General features: G+C 41.5%; 1 protein-coding gene across 1 annotated transcript in view; it reads right to left on the bottom strand.

The window, feature by feature from the left end:
- KCNH8 (potassium voltage-gated channel subfamily H member 8) overlaps positions 1-20,331 on the bottom strand; it is a 386,604-nt gene that overhangs the window by 18,932 nt on the left and 347,341 nt on the right. The window contains exons 12-13 of the mRNA XM_048838548.2: positions 10,045-10,083; positions 7,842-8,200 (exon numbers count right to left, since the gene is read on the bottom strand). Of these exons, the coding sequence (XP_048694505.1) occupies positions 7,842-8,200; positions 10,045-10,083 (398 nt within the window). The remainder of the gene's footprint in view (positions 1-7,841; positions 8,201-10,044; positions 10,084-20,331) is intronic.

Consider the following 20,331-nt stretch of genomic DNA (forward strand, 5'->3'; position numbering starts at 1 on the left):
GAGGCTGTGTTGTCCATCAGGACTCGGATCACCTTGCCTGACAGGTGGGGCAAGACGACTCCACATGGCAGCCGGACTGCTCAGAGCTCTTTGACGTTTATGTGTAACCACACCTCCTCTGGGGACCACATTCCCTGTGTCTGGAGGTTGCCGAGATGTGCCCCCCAGCTGAGGTCCGAGGCGTCCAACACCAACTTGATGGAGTGAGGAGGGTTGTTGAATGTAACCCCTTCCAGGACTGTCCTGTGGTCAGTGCACCATCTCAGCGAGGTAAGTATTACCTGGGGAATGGTAACTATCTTCTCCAGGGGGGTCTCGGGACTGGGAATAGACCATTGCCAGTCATTGTTGCAGGGGCTGCATTCGGAGCCTGGCATGGTGGACCACATAAGTTCATGCTGCCATGCAGCCCAGCAGGCACAGACAGACCCTGGTTGTAGTCAGAGGAAATGTGGAGACTTCTTCAATGAGGTTTGCCAACGTGTAGAGCCTTTCCAGAGGCAGGAACACTCTGGCACGGACAGAGTTGCGGACCGCGCTGAAGAACTTTGTCCTTTGCACCGGCACTAACATCAACATTTTGTTGTTTACCAGTAGGCCCAGAGAGTGGCACGTGGCTTGAAGCACCGCGACATCCCTTCGGACTTGAGATCTGGAACCACCCGTGATGAGCCACTCACCAAGGTACGGGTAGATCTGGATACCCTGGCACCTGAGGTAACCTGCTACCACCGACATGCACTTGGTAAACACCTGTGGTGCTGTCACCAGGCCGAACGGGAGGACCATAAAGTGGTAGTGATGGGGACCCACCATAAACTGGAGAAAGTGTCTGTGTCCTTGAAAGATTGTTGTGTGGAAGTATGCGTCCTTCAAGTCGAGAGCAGCATACCAGTCTCCTGGATCCAGGGAGGGGATAATAGAAGCCAGAGAGACCACGTGGAACTTTAGCTTCTGTAGGTACTTGTTGAGATCTTGCAGATCCAGGATGGGCCGTAGACTGCCCTTGGCGTTTGGGATTAAAAAGTACCGGGAATAGAACCTCTTGTTCCCGTACTCTTCGTCCACCGCACCCAGCTGTATTAGTACTTCGTGCATGAGGAGACTCTCATGAGAGGGGTCCCTGAAGAGGGATGGGGAAGGTGGGTGGGAAGGGGGGTAGAAAGGAACTGGAAGGTATAACCCCATTCCACTGTGCTGAGGACCCAGTGGTCCGAAGTTATAGCAGTCCTAGTCGGGAGGAAAGGGGAAAGGTGGTCTGAGAGCACTGGGAAAGATGGATCCAGGGAATAATCTGGTAGGTTGCCCTCGGGCGCACCCTCAAAATGACCGTTTGGCCCCCTGATTATTACGGGTCAAGCCCAACTGGCAGAGGGTGGAGGTGGGTGGCTCAGGTGACGCTTGTAACTGTTAGCTCATTTATGGGGCTGGTCCTGCCGAGGCTGACTCCCCTGGCCCTGAGGCTGCTGTGGTTTGAACTGCTTATGCACCGGGGCTGGGACGGAGAGACCCAGGGTTTTCAGGGTGGTGCAGGAGTCCTTGAGGCTGTTTGCCTAGGGCCCCACCATCGAAGGGCAGGTCCTGCAATGACTGCTGGGCCTCAGTGGACAACCCAGAGAGAAGCAGCCAAGAGACTCACTGCCTGGAGATAGCAGAAGCCATAGCGTGGGCAACAGCATCAGCAATGTCTGACGCCGCCCTCGTCGAGGATCTCTCGGAAGCCTCAGGGAGTGACCCTTCGAACTTGGACATGGCTTGCCACATATTGAAGTCTTATTGGCCAAGGAGGTCTTGGTGGTTGGCTACTCTCAGCTGAAGGCTGGAAGACAAATAAACTTTACGTCCAGAAAGATCCTGCCTCCTTGAGTCTTTATTTTTGGGGGTGGCCCCGGGTTGTCCCTGCCTCTCCTTGTGGTTAACCACCTCGACCACAAGGGAATTGGGGGCTGGGTGGGAGTATAAGTATTCATGCCCCTTGGTTGGCACAAAGTGCTTGCATTTGGCCCTTTTAGAGATAGGGCCAGGGAAGAGGGGGTCTGACACAGGGCATTAGTGATTTTGGAGATCCCTTCATGAAGGGGTAGAGCCCCCCTGGCAGGAGCCAAGGAGCAGAGGACATCAGAGATCCAAGGGCTCTTCCAGTTCCTCCGCCTGAAGCCCCAGGTTAGAAGCGACCCTCTTCAGAAGTTCCTGGTGTGCCTTGGCGTCATTCTGAGGAATGGGTGAGGGGGCCCCGTGATAGCCTCGTCTGGTGATGAGGAAGATGATGCCGGTGCCGTGAGAACCTCCACTTCCATTGGTGGTTCAGCAGCTTGCTCCCCTGGGTTCTCCTGGACCTGTGGGGTCTGACCCCCAGAAGCCTCAAGCACCGGAGAAGGATGGGATACTGAGGCCACTGGCCTCTGTGAGGCTCCCGGCACTGATTGGGCAACCTGGGAAGGTTGTGTGAACCCCCAGGAGTTCCACGGGTAACATGGTGCCGGCCACGGAGTTAGCAGTGCCAGGTCAAAAGCTCTGTCTACTCTGTGCAGGCAAACACAATAGTAACAGCTAGCTTTGACTGTTCCACTGTTCTGTTTACCCAGCCCTGCCAATATCAGTCTACCATCTTTCCTGCAAATAAGGTTTGCTGCTTGCCAGTACCGATACTGGGCCTAAACCAATGCCCACTGAAGTCCCAGGAAGGGCTCCCAGTGACTTCAAGGTGCTTTTTTATTGGTGACATTATGAATTACACTGCATGCTCTTTATAGGTGTACCTATATAAGCTGTATTAAGAGCCAAATCCTGAAGTCTGTACTTAGTTCTTACTCAGGCATGGCTGACAGTAGCCCTAGCATGCCCCCCTCCATGGGGGTGTAGAAGACTGTAACTAAAAGATCAGTATAGAGCCTGCCCTGACTCACCCCAACTCAAGCCACGTTACAAACCCATCTTTTGCAACCCTGAAAGTAGAAACAGTAATTTGACCCACAGCAAACTTGGCTCTGGTGAAACTCTGTTTATAAGGAAGTAGAATGGAAATCCAGATTGTTTCAATGCACTGCAATGATCAGGCTGCAATTCCACTTGTGGTTCCTTAGATCTTCCCAACACATGGGCAAACATCTAATCAGAGTAACAAATGCCATACCAAATTCAGGAAAACTTCCCCAAGCTCTTCAGCTATTCAGTCCTCCTATGGGATTGTTCTTTCTTTTGAGTTTGCATACGTACGGCTAAACACAGGGTTAAAATTGCTTCACTAAGCTAAGGTGAAACTCAAGCTGCTCTAAGAATCACAGTCAATGGAGCTCCTGAGATGCAAAATACTATTGAGAATAAGATCACTGTATCAGAACCTTATTTTGAATCGGATGGGTTTTTATTGTGGTATGCAAGCATAGCTCAAAGCTGTACTTATGTGTTTGTCAGAGAGAGAGAAAGGGGAGAGTGCACATCATATCAAAAACCTTAAACCAATCAACCAAACCAACAAATAAAAGATTGATCTATGAAACAGACCTTTTCAACTGGGCCTCCAGACACTGTGTCTACAGAACCATCCATTTGTGTATACAGAAACACACGTTAACATATAAACGCTCACTTTGTAGAAAAGCATTTGAGACAAAAGGGCAGATTTTTCTTTCACTTGCACCAGTTTTGCACCATTTGAGTCCCATGAAGCTACTCCCCTGTTTCACTTCCGTATAAGTAATATCTGAATCAAGCCCATGAAGATGAAGAATGGAAAAATTAGACGCATAGGCCATTAATATATGTTTGACTATTTCTTATTTTGATGTATTCATGTTTTGTAATATGAATATAAGTCTTTATCCCATAATGTTTTCAAGCGAACCCAAGTGCTTGTAAAAGGTGCTCAGCTGACAACAGTGGACAATGAAATCCTCACTTTGTCCACACAACAGGCACAGCATGGGAACTGGTACAGTCTTCGCTAACATTGCCTCAACACTGACACAGAGGGGTGACTTCTAGAAGAGAAGTCAGTTTTATGCTCAGCCAGTTCTTGGCCTCTCTTCTTACACAGCTAATTGTGAGGTGTTTTTTGTGATAAGGGGACACCTGTACAACAGGAACTAAACTTTACATGAAATAAGGATGTACTTATTCTTCTCCTCAAATGCAAAAACCTCATGGCTGGGCAAATCTGGAAAACAGAGAACACAGTGGGATTGGTGGTGGGTTTGAGTTGAGAGATGTGCTTGCAGCAAAATATGTATTATAGTCTTGATCCTCCTAATTCACTGTGCACATGCAGAGTGTTACTGGACTCAGTGGGTGCAAGACTCTGTACTAGTGCATCTGTTGGCAGGATCAGGATTTCAATTGGAAGTGATTACACTTTACTGTATTAGGTGCATACAAAAAATTATCGTCACTAGAAAACTTGTGTAAGGGTGACAGAGAAGAAGATGGGACTCATGAAAAGATGACCTACTCAGGACTATGGTGTTTCCTGCAGCTGGAAATTCAGATGATTAATTTGTTTGGAAATTCAGTACAAAAGCCGAGTGATACGATTTGGTCTCACGTCTTCAAAGAATAAGTTTTAACTCACATTAAATATCCACTTTGTAGAGGTTATTCATGGATTAAAACATTAATATCTTCATTGCATTTAAAACCCATATGGGAAATAAGCATGGTAAAAAACTATTAGATATGCACTGAAAATTACAGCAGATCCATAGTTTAAACTAACAAGAGACCTTACTAATATATGGAGGGGTTGTAGTGTTACTTCAGGATTAAAGGTGAACTGAAAGGTAATGTCAAAAGTGAGGTATGTATAGACTTACATGTAGACATCAAGGGCCTGACTAACAGCCCATTAAGTCAGTGGAAAGACTCCCACTGACATTAACCGGCTTGGAATCAGGCCTTAATTGTTCCTTCTGATGAAGTTGTGGAAGGAATTTCCCCAGAGTACAACCAGAAATCCTTTACAACCATTGTCTCTTCTAGTATCGATGATATTGCAGACTTCTTGGGTCCTTTAGTGAACCCAGAAGGAGACTGATTTTCTTTTAAGGAAAATTAAGACTCCCAGAGTCTGGTAGTGTAATCAGTGCACCCATTTCTGTCTCATATAGGATTTTACCAATGTGCTTTTCCTATTAAGTGTAGAGGAGGATGAATGCCATTTTTATATGAATATACTGGCCATGCCAGCTGTGAGTATTGTAAATACTAGAATAGATATGGTCTTGGAAGCATTTCCTACAAACAAACAGGCTTGGCTGATAGTTGCTGTGATAGCAGCAAAGCAAAATATTTTCAGAAATAAGGTAAGGCTGTTCTGATGAAGGCTGAATGGATAGTGCTCCAAATGTAAGTGGCTTCCTACGAGTTGGACACCTATTTAATAGGTTGTAGGACCGAGGAGAGTTATTTGATTATTATTAATACATATTAACACTATTGCAGTAGTGCCCTTCAGTTCCAGTCTGGGTTGGGGCGCTAATTTTGCTAGGTGCTGTGCAAACACATAAGGAAACACAATTCACAGACTATGGGTAAAACTCTCATGTAGAGTAAATCTACCTAGCTCCATTGAAGTCAATAGAGCTACACCAGTTAACATTAGCTGAGGCTATTGCCCTATGTTCAAAAAATACTGATATTGATTTACAGGGGAAAAATATATAACACTACCTCAATTATCTATACAGTGGAGCCATCTGACAGGGAAGTGTTTATTCTCCACAAAATGATATGACTATGGCCCAAAGTCTGAAACATGTGCAGTGCCTAACTACTCAGGTGGCGTGCTTGATCATCTGTTTGAGGTAAAGGGGAATTGTACCCCTTTCCTCTAATCTGTAATGTGGCCACTACTGTAGTCTCAGGGCTGCAGAGGCCTGCACTGGAGATACAGCTGAAGTCCCCAGGTGGAATTCTGGTTGGTCCAGCCAGAATTTCCCCTAGGGATTCCTTGAGAATGCAGACTGGAGCCACCCTGGCAGGTTGGGGTCATGGCCCTGCCCTCATTCTGCCTTTCTTCAGGTGGATAATATCAATGCAGAATGCTGGGAGAGAGGACGGCATACATTTCCTCAGCAACACTGTGGCTGCTCCTTCTAGAGGGATCACAAGTTGAGGTGGTTTCTTGCACATCTCCCCCTCATTCTTACACTCCTGCCCAAAAGTAGGCCAACATTTAGCCATTGGTTAGGGTCCTATTTGCATTTTCATACTAACTGGAAAAAACACTTGCTCCAGGTTTCTGACTTTCTTTTTTATTTTGTTCAACATGTTCTGATATTGCAAATGTAGTTGGGAAATTACAGAGAAAGGGATTTTGGCTGGCAGGATAAGAAGTCTCAAATCGTGTATGTTATGGGCTACATTTCCAGCCTAACTATAAACAGGACTCTAATTTTGCATATGCAAAAGTATGTATGGAAATAATAGTGTGTAACAATACACCTGCAGTTTGCTCCCACAAAATTGGAGGCCAGTGTCTAGCCATGTCTGATTGTAATGGACAATTTTTAATAGGCACTATGAACCAAGGATTTACTGAACTACTACTCATTTTCCACAGGCCATCAAATGGTAATGACTTTCAGTCATAACTTACTTGAACCAAATCAAATGTGTGACCTATCGTAGAGATGAAAGACTTTTTCTAACACTGAAGCTGACCTATCACATGCTTCCACAGATATACTAACACCACAAGGGGTTGGTTTGCTGCATGTAACTATGTGAATTCTGGCTATACTGGGTTTATTGCATGATTTCCTAAATAAATTTTGACCCAGCTAGACCTATTGTATATTTGTGATGCTGAGTCGGTGGTTTTCATGTTTACTTTACCACTACCATAACCCTGAGAGGAGAAGAGATTTTTACATTAACTTGTCTATCACTAGTGAACAGAGAAAACTTTTGAAAATATACAATACTTCAAAACTGTTGGAGGATGTGAATTAAAACGCCCAAACCAAGACATATGAAGGGCCAAATACTCAACTGGTACAGCTCCCTATGGTGACTTACATGAGCTGAGGATCTGTCCTCAAGGCTATAGTTTTTGCTAATAAAAGCTTATGATTTCTGAATAACCTACATAAGCAGCGTTGCCATTAATGAGGTCATTCCACACTTGTACTAATCATACTTTTATACAACCACACACCATCATGTATTTTGTTTTGCCACACATTTTTAGAGAAAAGCTGATCTTAAAAACTTCATAGTTACTTTCCATCCAACATGTAAAGCCAGGTTGCCATTATACAATCTGTCACTTTTTGAAAACTGTAAACTATAACCTACTCCAGTCACTTTGTGTATACGTGGCTATGCACTGACAGTGATCACTCTGGATATAGCCTTTCCTCTGAGGGACTCAAAATGGTTTACAAAATTAAGCCTCATAGTGCTCCTGCAAGGTATGTATTTTCATACTTGTTCTACAGAGGGTATATTGATGCATAGAGGGGTTAAGGCCAACATTTAAAATCTGGGTGCCTCAAGTTAGGCACTGAAATCAGTAGCTCCTCATCTAAATATTTCATCTCATTTTCATATATGCTGAGCACATGTAACTTCCACTGTTGTATCATCATCTTTATCTTGTAATACAGCCGTGAAGTCCTAACATTTCCCCTGTCAGGGGCTAAATAACATTCTTGTTCTTATTAATAAAGGATTCCCCCTGTTCATGCAGGATGGCTGGGATAGGAAGACTCCAGGAAGGTTAGATGCTAACATTAAAGAAAAACAAGAATTTTACAGCATTAAGAAAAAAATTCATGACCTGATACTTAAAAGCAGACTTATGTGATGGGGAATAAATAAAGATAAATGTTTAGAGCTATTACCTTGGGCTGAGGTCAGGGGGACCAATGGTGTTCAGTGTTGAAAGGTGCAGTTTTAGGTTTTTCTCTCTCTTTCTGGAGTAGTAGTGGAGTTCAGTTTCATGTCTCGTTCTTGCAGGGTTTGAACTGCAAACTCGGATAGGGGAGTGAAAGGGCACCGTTCCTGAGGCCAACTGTTTCAAGTTTATCCCTAGATAGCTTTTATTGCTTCCAGCCTTCTTCTCTTGGGATGAGGTTGTGCTCCTAGTGTAGATTGGAGAAAGGATAGCATTCTCCTCTTCTTCTCCTTCATCCTCGTCTTCTTCGTCTTCCACAATTGATGGGAGTCTCTTGTTTATGCTGCCATTTCCCTTGGGCTCTGTCTAAAATAGTGGATAATTCATATTAATATAAACTTCAAAGCCCAGCACTGCAGGGACAGGTGATTTGCTCTGATGTTCATACTTGAATAAAACCAAATCCTTTAGAGCTTTTATTTTTCATTAGAACAAATGTTATTTTGGGACCCACCTGTTGTTTATCTCGCTCTCTCTCTCTTTAGACCCTCACGTAAATATAGAAAAGCCCTCTAGGAACATAGCTAGTGAACTCACTGCAAATATATTTTGTTACTGAAAAATGTTGCTTGACTTTAGTTCTTACAAGCCACCCAGAATACATATACTTTAATAGGTTTCTCTCTGTCTTTTGAGGAGTTAGTTCTTCTGAAGTTAATGCTGTCAGACTGTTGATGCATTAAGGAATGAGTTTTAAGTAAGTGACATATATACCCACAGTCCAGTATATGGCCAGTATAGTCAGTTATAAGGAGTGATACAGTTCACTTAGGACCTGAATGCATCCTGGTTCCTCCTCTTAGTCACACTGAGTGGGACCTTACACTCTGATCTTACTACCTTATAGCCAGACCCCTGACCTCCCACAGAGCCCTATTAATGCAAAACAGTGTAACAGGATTACCTTCTGAAGAACTAACTCATCAAAATATAGAGATGAATTTATTAAAGAATACAGATTGTAGGATGGTCTGTAGGTGCTTATTTTAGGAGGCAGAGGGGCCTAATAGACTTTGAAGACCTGCCACTCTACTGCTGGGTGACCTTGGGGAAATCATGTCTCTGTGCCTCAGCTCCCCAATTGTAAAATAGGAATAATGGTATGCCTTTGTAAATCACTTTAATATCTGCTAATGAAAATGGCTATATAAGAGTTATGCATTATTAATTTATTATTATTATTATTTCTTGGAAACAAAATACCAGTGCAGTGAGTTGCAGAGATCTGCCCACATGGAGCTTATTTCCGAGTCAGGGCCTTGCTTCACAAGTAGTCCCATTTAGTCCCACGCTACAACTTGTGAGGCAAGATATTATCACTATGAGTAGCAGAATCAGGTCCTAAGTCATTCTTACAAACTCCACACATCTCAAATAAATGGGACAGCCAAATTCAACTGAGCCCAAAAGAAACCTTTTCTGGAGCATTTTCAGCGTGATTAAAAACGTGGGAGTCTGTTCTGAAGAGATTTCCGGTCCAATTGTCCACAATCATATCAGTTTGGATAGTTTGGGTAAAGATACAAATTTTGGGTGAACAATCTTTTGAGATTTGCCCATCACTCCTTGTCCTCATATTTTGAAGCAGGAGTTTAACTTTGCTATTCTACTTGTACTATCAGTTTACTGAGTAAACATTATACAATTATTATTGTTAATGCAGATACACTGAGCCAGATCTTTTCAATCTGATATGTCTAAAAAGTCAAGAATATAAAATGTAATAGCAAAGGCCTGTCTGTCAAGAAGATAATAATGGCCTCCCTGCTATATAGAAGGCTGATGAGAAAACTATACAGAACTCTGATATGAGAAAGAATTTTATGTAAATTGAACTTTCCATGTCTATCATTTGGGTTGAGTAAACATTCCAGGATCAGCTTTAAAATGAATATGCATTAATGGAACATCCAAATCCAGCATCTGGATGCTAAGATGCCTGAGCATTTAGGCATAGAAAATTGTCATTTATAAGGTACACCGAACAGCAGTTTTCAGCATTCAAATGCAGGATCCTATTTAAGGGCCTGATTCAAAACCCACCGACGTCAGTGGGAGCCTTTCCATTGACTTAAAAGGGCTTTGGATCAGGCCCTAGGCACTTACGTTTCAGAGTTAAGCTCATCATATTTAAAAGCAGACAATCATACCTGAGATGGCGTAGACTTGTTTGATAATCTTGATATTACCTGAGGAGGGAAAAAATGTAGTAGTAGCAGAAAATAAGTGAATCTGCACAGTTTTGGCTTCCAAGGGCAATTTTATATGATGGAACAGCAAGGAAATCTCATAATAAAACAAATGTATATTCCACAAATTAAATTCAAAAGGCCACTGATAGTGAAACATCTTTGAAATAGACTCTGTCAGGACCAAGTTGTTGACCAGAAAACGTACCTTCCATTTTAAAGAAATAGGGAGTTCCTGTAAAATTAACATTTTATTCCAAAGTAAAACAAGACTAGGGACATGAACCTGCACTGGACGTACATGGATGGATCTCTGTACAGGGAGCTCCAATGACTTTGATAGGTCTCCACGTAGGCACAGAGTTCGTTGTATGATCGGTCCTTAAATAATGTAGGAATCTAGAACAGTGACAGGTAGGCCAACAATTTTCAAAAATGGATCCCTAAAGTTAGGCTCCTAACTCCCACAGAAAGTCAAACTACCATCTGTGCCTTTGAAAATCTCCCCTTAGGCTCCAAAATAAGTGTCCTGATTTTCAAAAGTGCTGACTACCCAGCATCTCCCTTCGAAATCAGAGGGATCTGAGAGATGCTCAGCACTTCTGAAAAATTATACTATTTACGTAGATGTCTACATACAAACTCTAGGTAACATTTTCAAAGCTTAAGGGCCAGATTTACAAAGGTATTTACTGTGTCTAAAAATGCAGATAGGAGGCTAGTAGGATTTACAGAAGCGCCTACGTGAGGTAGGCACCTAAGGCCCATTTACTTTTAATCTTTGTAAATCTAGCCCTCAAGCCCAGATCCTCAAAATTATTTGACTTCAATGGGATTTAAGCACCTAAATAGAGGATTTGGGCCTAAGTCACCAATTCAAAAGTAACTTAGGAGCCTAAGTCACATTGAAAGTCAAGGGATCTTCAGAGCATAAATAACTTAAGTGCTTTTGAATATTTTACTTCAGCAGATTAATTTTGGTAACCCATTTCTTAAAATCTTGGTTGTTTTGTCATCAGATCAGAGCTCTTGCAGTTTATAAGGCTATTAGGTGAATAGTTTTGTAATTACTCATAAAAATGAAGTCATATTATTGCCACACAAAATGTATGCTTCCCCAATGTTTAATTTTGTCTAAGCAGTAAAAGCTCTGATATGGTCAGATGTCAAGCCCTTTCAGCTCTGATTGTAATCAATGTCAGCGGAAGGAACTCGGCACCTGGGCCCTAGATAGTTTGGAGCAATAGAAACATTCAGTGTGCTAAATACTACAGTTTATAAAAGATCAGTTTAATGTGATACTAAAGGCCTGACTTGCATGCACACCTGCACCCAGACACACCTGGTATTAATTAGATTCATTTAATATAGGTGTGTATAGTGCCTAGCACTTTGGGGCCTCTAGACACCACTGCAGTATAAGGGTTAAATATATATTGATATAATATTAATTAAGATCTACAAAACCAGCCACATGAATTAGCAGTTTAACAAACAGAAATATGAAAATATTAATTTGCCTGCCAGAATCTTGTTTGGGTTTTACCAAGAAAGGACTTGTGTGTGGGCGCGCATTGTTAAATGTGAGCAAAAATCTTCTCTTTTGAACTTTCTTCCTGGAGTATAAAGGAGAGTTATATGTGCAGCCTTGAAAATAAGGAAATCCAAAAATTTCTGCATGGAATGGCTTTAGATTTTATTTCAGAGTAGCAGCCGTGTTAGTCTGTATCTACAAAAAGAACAGGAGTACTTATGGCACCTTAGAGACTAACAAATTTATTGGAGATTTTATGCATGCATTCAGCTGGGCTATAGGGGCTGAACAGCATTTCCCCTGCAGGGACTCTACCTGACTGCCAGGGATTAATGTTGTGCCAGCAATGAGTGCACTGAACCTTTCCTCACCATTCTCACTGTATGCTGCTGGTAACCCAGCTACTGTAGATTTGCCTGAGGGAGGAGGAGGAGGAGAGAGCAACCAGCTGCCTCAGAGCATTGCTAATCGGGAAAGGAAAATAATGGGGGATCAGAAGATTTATGGAGGTACAGGCTGGTGAAAGGTAGCTAAAGGGAGGGACAGAGGTTCAAGGGGGAGCAGATCGGTGGTGACAGGTTTCCTGTTGAGAGCCTGTCCCCCATCCTCTCCTCCCATTGGTTCCCCTTATTCTGTCCATACAGCCTGTTCTCTCTTTTGTCCCTGGCCCCATAGGTGGGCAGTTTCAGTCTGAATCAACACATTTGGATAAGCTATGTGCCCAGGAACAAGCTTATCCATTTCACTGAAGCATGCCAAAGTAAAGAACATTATAATTGCATATCTCTAGTATTCTAATACTTCATTAATAGTGGATAAAGATAAATATTGTATCCATTTCACATACAGGTGGTGCCTGAGCTCATTTGCTTTGACAGAAATAATGCTCAATGGTAAACGTTTTTGAAACCCACACACATAATAGACAGGTTTCAGAGTAGCAGCCATGTTAATTTGTATTCACAAAAAGAAAAGGAGTACTTGTGGCACCTTAGAAACTAACAAATTTATTTGAGCATGAGCTTTCGTGAGCTAAAGCTTATGCTCAAATAAATTTGTTAGTCTCCAAGGTGCCCCAAGTACTCCTTTTCTTTTTACACATAATAGATCAACCTTAAAGTGGGCAGAGTTCTCTGAAAAAGAGGCATTCTAAGTCTCTTCTGACTCTCTCTCCTCTCCAAAACTATAATTCTCAAAGAGAAAAAGAATAAAAATGTACAAGGGCATGAACTAAGAGCAGGAAATTTAAAAACTGCAGTATCCACATACCCAGGGTTTCACTTTCTGCCTCTGACTGCATAAACTTTAGTATCAGAGGAATTATCACAGGAACCAAGGAACTGTCCTAATTTCCAATCTACTAAAACATTTTTTTGCTTTAGGACAATACACAGATTTCTTTAAAGTGTTGTGTGGCTTCCATGAAAAGAAAGAGGACACAATTGTACAAACTGTATACTGGATTTAAAAGAGAAATAAGGTTAAGGTTATAAACACATTTTGAAAACAAAGTTGAAGAGGTATTTCCCAAATAGACACATTAGGAAAATGTCACTAATGTTAATGTGAGTCATGCTGAAGATACTCAGATGATCTGATTCAGATTTCAAATACAGTACATGTATCCTTTTGTATCTTGTAAAACCTTGTACACAACGCAGTAACTGATTTCACAAGATACTGTGGTAATAGACTAAGTACCAAGATCAGAATCAAGCTCAAAGTCTCAGTATGATGTTTCCCTAGGATTGTATAGTATCTTAACATATACATTTTGGAATTTGGTACAGACGGTGCAACAGTTGTATTCTCTTCTATCGATGTTCATTGTAATTAAGGTTAAGATTTTGTCACGGTTATTTTTAATAAAAGTCACGGACTGGTCACAGTCAATAAGCAATAATTCACAGAAGCCCAAGTCCTGCTGCCCAGGAGCTGGGGTGGGGGGAAGGCTGACAGCCCGAGTCCCCTACCCAGGGGGGCGGGGTGACTGACTCGCTGTCCAGGGTTGAGAGCCCAAGCCTCACAACCCAGGGCTTACCCTGCCACCCAGGGCTGACAGCCCAAGCCCCCCCCCCGCCCGGGGCTGAAGTCACCAAAAATCACAGAATCTGTGACCTCCATGACGAACTCCTATCCTTAATTATAAGGCTAAGAATGGTACTTCCACATCAGAAAAAGCTGATTATTCAATGCAGGAAGTCAATCCACATATTTTAATCATCTGGAGATGATTTTTTTCTGGACTGAGGTTATAAAATGGTAACCCCCCAGTGGTATAGATATCTGTTAGATCATCTATGGGGATTTTCAGGGGTAAGCCAGTGAAAATGTAAATAATATATATACACAATCTGTTCAAGAGAGATTTTAAGTCATATTTTGGAAAAAGAATGAATGTAGAGGTACAGCCACTATTCAAATTTTAGGGATAATGAGCTAAACAGTAGAGTATGTAGATTTGCATTGCTAATAATTGCTGGGCTTGAAAGGATAGGGTTTGATGGATCATGTTGTCTTGTTCTGGCTTTGAAGGTTCAATATTCTTCATAGCAGGGCTTGAGTCTGAGCTTTAGGAACAAAGCATGCATATAGATTATTGAGTTCTTTGTAAGTCTGGGTTCCTAGAATATGTTAATAACGTTTTGTATTTTAGGGAACAAAAGGCTAAAACACTGTCAGAAAAAGATTTGGGAGCACAAACTGGAATATTGAAATGCTTAGTTAGGATTAAGAAGTACACAAAACTTTTTAAGGATGTTGGCAATATGTAAAAATATAGATCAAATGCCATATGCTCAATTCGTATGGATTTTACTGACTGTTAATGGAAAATATAGGAGCACATAACAAGGGATTACCATATCACTGAAAAGCTCAGTTTCATCCCCTCAGTTTTCCTTAATCAGGAAGTTCCTCAATGAAATATAATAAATCCCTTAAATCACAGCCGATTGACAGAAATACATTCTACAGGAGGTCTTAGGTTAGCTATAATTGTTACTGTAACTACACTCCATAATTTAAAAGCCTATTTTCATGGGCATTTGGAAATGTCTCCTGTCCCAATATCTTCTGCATTTTAATTTTTTGGTTTATCCGCTCTCTCTCTCACACACACACACCTTTCACACTGCCTCTGGCTGAATGGAGAATAAATAAATTCCCTAGAAACTGATGTCTTCAGCACTCTGGGTTTGTACAGTATGCTGTGTAAGCAGCAAGAGCTGAGTGAATAATCTGTATTGAGTACCTTATTCTGGAGTTTAGCTTCTGATTGTGAATTGTCCACAAGCAACATATAACTTTCTCCCATTAATTCATTTCATAATAATTGTAATTCTATTGATTTTGTGTGAGTATTTAAAATGTGAGTTGTGTTGGTTAGTTTTTATTGGACATGTATGTAGGTCACAGAGTTTCTTTTCTCTGATTGGATGCATATAATGTTTAGATTTAGATTTCTGGTGCCAACACTCACGTTTACAAGTTTGAAATTCACTTTCCATAAATATTCTATAAAGTGAACACGCAGAAAAGAGACGCTAAGTTCAATGAATAAATTATTAGTAGTGAAGTATTCACTCACCTTCCATCTAGACTGTGATGGTTGTACACCTTAACACAGAACTTATAGTACTTCTGCTTAAAAGGTAGAAATACAGGAACCATAATAATGGCAACAATAACAACAAAAAAAGGGCTAGTTTCATTTTTTAATTCTGTTTCTGTGTGCACTCTTCTCTTTCATTAAAACAAACAAAACACTATTCCTGAGGATTTTGTGCAACTTCGAAATCATGAATTAAGAAAGACACCTTTTATTTATGTAGTAAATCCTACACCAGTGAAAAGAACACCATCACAAGAAAAGAGGCAGTCAATTAGGTCAAAATGAGACAGAAAAAGCAATTGTTAAAAGAGATGGCAATAGACCTTTGCACCTACAGCATGCTGCTCTAGCGGAAATACTTTTGAGGTGGCTTCCAGGTTATTACAAACAAAAAGATATAATGGAAAGAACACTTTAGATATCTTTCCTACTTAGTTACAGTAATTGTAGAGGGGACATTTTGATGCAGATTTACGGTATGTTTGTAAACATTACAGCTAACACTGAAAGCCTTAAGAACAATAACACTCCAAAGGCCTGGTCTTGCAAACACTTATGAACACCCTTAATTTTCCTGAGGTGAGTACAGTGAAGTATATGCATAAGTATTTGCCAGACTGGGGCCCTGAACAGGAGGAAATCTGATTAGAAATGTTCAGTGCCTATATGAGCAATCTTGGGTAAGAGAGGAATTTAAGGATGAGATCACCAGCCCTGCTCCAGCTTCTTTATGCCATGGGAAAAGGGCCCTAAAGGGCCCTAAAAGCCTCATGTCTACCTGGGGCAGGATTCCCCTGGAACTATGGAAGTCAGCTGCAATATGGTTGTTCGAGAACTCTGTCATAAGCCCTGCTGCAGGGGGCAGGTAAAGGATAGGTCTGTATGTATGTGTGTCAGGGGCAGGGCTGCTATACACAGGGCTGCAGTGACTCCAGGAAGTGGTGCAGCCCATAGGGCAGCCCAGTGAGCCTGCCGTAGTTCAGACAGACTCTCAGGGCTGTCTAGTTAAGCTGGAGCTGTCTCCAGCCCCCAAAGCAGCCCAGGATCAGGAGGGTGCAGAGATGATTTAAAGCTGCTGTGGTGGATGTGGAGTTTCTATGTAATAATCTAGGAATGCTGCAATGTAATTTATGAATACTGCAGGCAACTTCGTCAGTGAGGCAAAGTTACTGTCTAACTACATGGGTTTATTAGACTTTCCTATATGAATGTATGATCTAGTTTAATAAGGAGTTTTTGCAGGAAAGCATCACAATAGATCTTGATAAATAATGCCCCAACAAACATTTGGGGGGCAATTATAGGACAGTGCCTACTTCTAAGCTCCAGCCTGAAGTTACACAGCTGTTTTGCCATTTCTGGGAACCTAGGGATCAAAGGGACACAAAACAGATAAAAGGGCTCTCTGGAGAGATAGGTGGGGGGAGAGTTGTCAGTGAGCTCTGACAGGGACAGGTCCTGCAGAAATGTCTGAGGAAGTTGGGCCATCCCTGACTTCCAGAGACTGTGTAGCCTTAGAAAGAGGCAGTATGTATATAATCCATTTTCTTGTTTGAAGATATTTGTTCTGAAATGCTTTTGTTCTAAATAAATAATACTTTTCTTTCAAAGGCTATTTGGTCACTGCTCTAGAGGGCACAGAACTGCAGGTACTGGACACACGTCAGGCCTGCTGTGGGAATCATGGTTATCAACTAGGGATGGCACTCAAAATCTGGTCTGAGAGTGGGAGAATCATGTGATTCCACACAAGAATGGTGACTGCCTAAGACCTGAGAGGGAAATACACTTGATAAGACTGTAGCACTGGCCTAGCCTGACATGAGTAATTATCACATGGAGGGAGGCCTCATTTTCTGGAAGATAGAATTAGGGACATAAACGAATCATCAGGTTGAAAACAGAATGTTTGTGCTAAATAAGATAAGTAAATAGGTGAGTAGGCTAAGAAAAGGGAATGTTTGAGCCAACTAAGATAAGAGGGAGAATACACAGGGAACTATTTGCTATGAACTAGATAACGAGGGACAAAATAAGTTAGGAATGTAGAGATGAGGTAAAGAGGAAATCAAACCATGGACAGTGCTTGGACGGCATATTTTGCACAGGGATTGGTTCCTGCAAAGTAATCAAGCCAATCCAAAAATTTGTGATGCAATGTACACATCTCATTGCATTTACCATCATGTATATAAAGGGAGAAGGTTTCTGTGTAACTTTGAAGTTGTGATGTATCCTGCATCCATCCCCGCTGCCTTTGAGTCTGATCAACTCAGCGTAGCACTGCCGTATGCCAAATAAAGATACCTGAGTGACGAAGGCTGGAGTCGAACTGAGTTCTTGGGAAGCCAAGTGGAAAAAGATCTTGGAGGGAATCCCAACAAAGACCAGAAGGGGTCAGAAATACCATTAGCTTGGGACAGCCACCATAGCCCCTTTTCTCTGGGAGTATAAGTTCTGTGTTATGCCTCTTAGAGGTACAGTACATAATTTCACTCTAAGTGGGTCAAATACAAGCTAACTGAGTGAAATTTAATGGCCTGGGATATACAGAAGCTCAGACTAGATGATGTAATGCTCCATTCTGACTTTAAACTCTATGAATCTACCTATACCATTTTTTAATTCTTAAACGCTTGGTTATTTCATGGACTCCTGTGTAGCTTGGAATCTGAATCAGTAAAGTATTCTCAAAGTAGTACAAAAATGAAAACCAACTCAATATTTACATAATCAACTGCACTAAGACAACCGTGATGTGAAACAGTATGCATACAGTGCTAAATTTTATATTGAACTCTAAAGATAACCACATGAAGAAAGTAGGAGCAGGACCAGCAAAAGAACGTTGAGTCCTGCAGCTGCACATCATTGAAGAGGATTTGCAACAGGTTAGTGAAAGTTGGAGAAATATTTGAGACAAGAATGGGTGCTATGATTTGTATTAATAGAAGCTTTGCACACTGGCAGAGTACAGCCCTTAGCCTTAAAAGGGCCATGTGTTTGCACCTTTGCAAAAAAACCCAACCATCCAACCAAACAAAAACAAAAAAAAAACCCACTATCAAATTTACAAATACTAGAAAATACTAAATTTGCCAGAAACTTTTTAGTCCTTTTGATGAGACACAAAAATGTCTGTGGTCCAAAATTATTTAGGCTTTAGAAACCCCTCACTCCTTTTTAAAATCTACATGGCACTTCTCCCTGAACTCTGTTATCCTCTGGGTCCCACGCCATTAACTGTTTGATCCCTGTAGGCTTGTATGATTCCATTGCCCCCAGATTATGTCTTATCCTACATACACCTCAATTCATATCTGCCTTGGGACTTCTGCCGACTCAACAGAATGCCACTCTTTACTTTCAACTGGCTGGGGTGCCTGTTAATTTTGTCTGAAACAAATGGGAAGCAGGGGAAAGAGTTTGGGAACAGATGCTAAGCTTATCTTGCCTATCACTGTATGTGATCATCATAATAAAGACACTGATGTGAACAGCTTAGAAAAGACTGAAAGAAAAGGCAAGAGAAATGTGATTCAAACAGAAGTCATTACAATACTATTAGTGCTGGCATTGCCACAGATTAGTTATTTCATGACAAAGCTTCTTCAGAAGGTTTCCAAAGCCAAAAAAATCAGGGAATGATCCAGCAATAGGTCTTGAGTATGTTTAATGGATTGTACCATCTGTGCAAGGAGCAATTTGGTTAATAACCAAATTCACCATGTGGCCCTGGACCAGCAAACATGAATGCCAAAGCAAACATAACAAAAACAATAAATTCAGAAAGGGAAAGCAGAACAGAAAATGATTAGTTGAAAATAATAATCCCTAATTATAGCAAGTGTCTCACAGTGCCTTTCAGACTATACATACTATACAGAGCTTACATGACTCAGAAATGATAAATTGCAGCCATTCTATGCCAGCATCCTATAGCTATTCTATAAGTAATAGCTTTCAGGAGGGATATTATATTAACCAAATTTCACCCTGAGTGATTAGTGTTTGCATATCTAAATTCATTCTGAAGTTTAAATTGGCAAAGTTCACTCCCTCTTCTCCCCTCCCCAGCACTCAATTTGGAATTTGGTAAAAAAAAAAACCACCCCTCAGGTTAGCACCCCTGTATTTTGCAATGACCATCATTGGAGGTTTTTAAGTACAGCTTAGACAAACACCTCTCAGGGACAGTCCAAGTATATTTAATCTTTCCTCAACATCAGGGACATGGACTAGATGACCATTCTTAGGCCCCTTCCAGCCCTGCATTTCTATGATGCTATAAGCAGAGATTATTGCTGTTTCATATCACAGCCTACCTGCAGCAGCACAGTTCCACCTGATATCATGTGGGATATTAGTTCAGTACTTACTTGGAAGGAAGAATGCCACAAACTGAGCATCCAATCCATTTCTTACATCTGGCTTTGCTTGGAAGGCTCCCATCACAGTCTTGGCCAGCCCTACTTATCTGATGAGACCACAGTACAATCATCCATTAAAATATCAGTGTAACTATTTTTAAAACACAGGCTTGCTACCATTATTAAATTAACTAACCTGTGGCTATATATTTCACTGCTCCAGACAACAGTTTAGCTGAAAGCTTGTCCCTCCCTAAAATATCAACTTATGCACTGTATGAGCTAGAGATGGGATTCTGATCACGCCAGCAACAGGGTTTGCCACCTGTTCCTCACATAAGGTTCAAGGTCCTTCACACCAAATATTGTGCTTGTCCAGGATGGGTCTGGTAGTCTTGATCACTCTTCTAAACTGACCCTGGAACAATTTAACATACAAGAAAAGTATTCCCTTTCCAGAGAAAGCTCTCTCTCATTTAAGACCTCTCTGACTCCCAAACACTAGTCACAGACATCTAAGTTTGATTTTGAGCAACGAGCTAGCAGTAGAGCTAGCTACTGCATATGCCCTGCCCCATCAGTGTGCTACAATCCTATGCAAGGTGGCATTTTAGTCTCTTTTTTTAGGCAGGAAATGTTCGAACCATCAGCTAAAAAGTAAATAAATAAACTAGAAAACGCCTTACATCATACTACAAAGTTGCTTCTTTAATACATGCTTCACAGGTTGC

The sequence above is a fragment of the Caretta caretta genome, chromosome 2 (assembly GCF_965140235.1).
Source record: "Caretta caretta isolate rCarCar2 chromosome 2, rCarCar1.hap1, whole genome shotgun sequence".
NCBI classification, from domain to species: Eukaryota; Metazoa; Chordata; order Testudines; family Cheloniidae; genus Caretta; species Caretta caretta.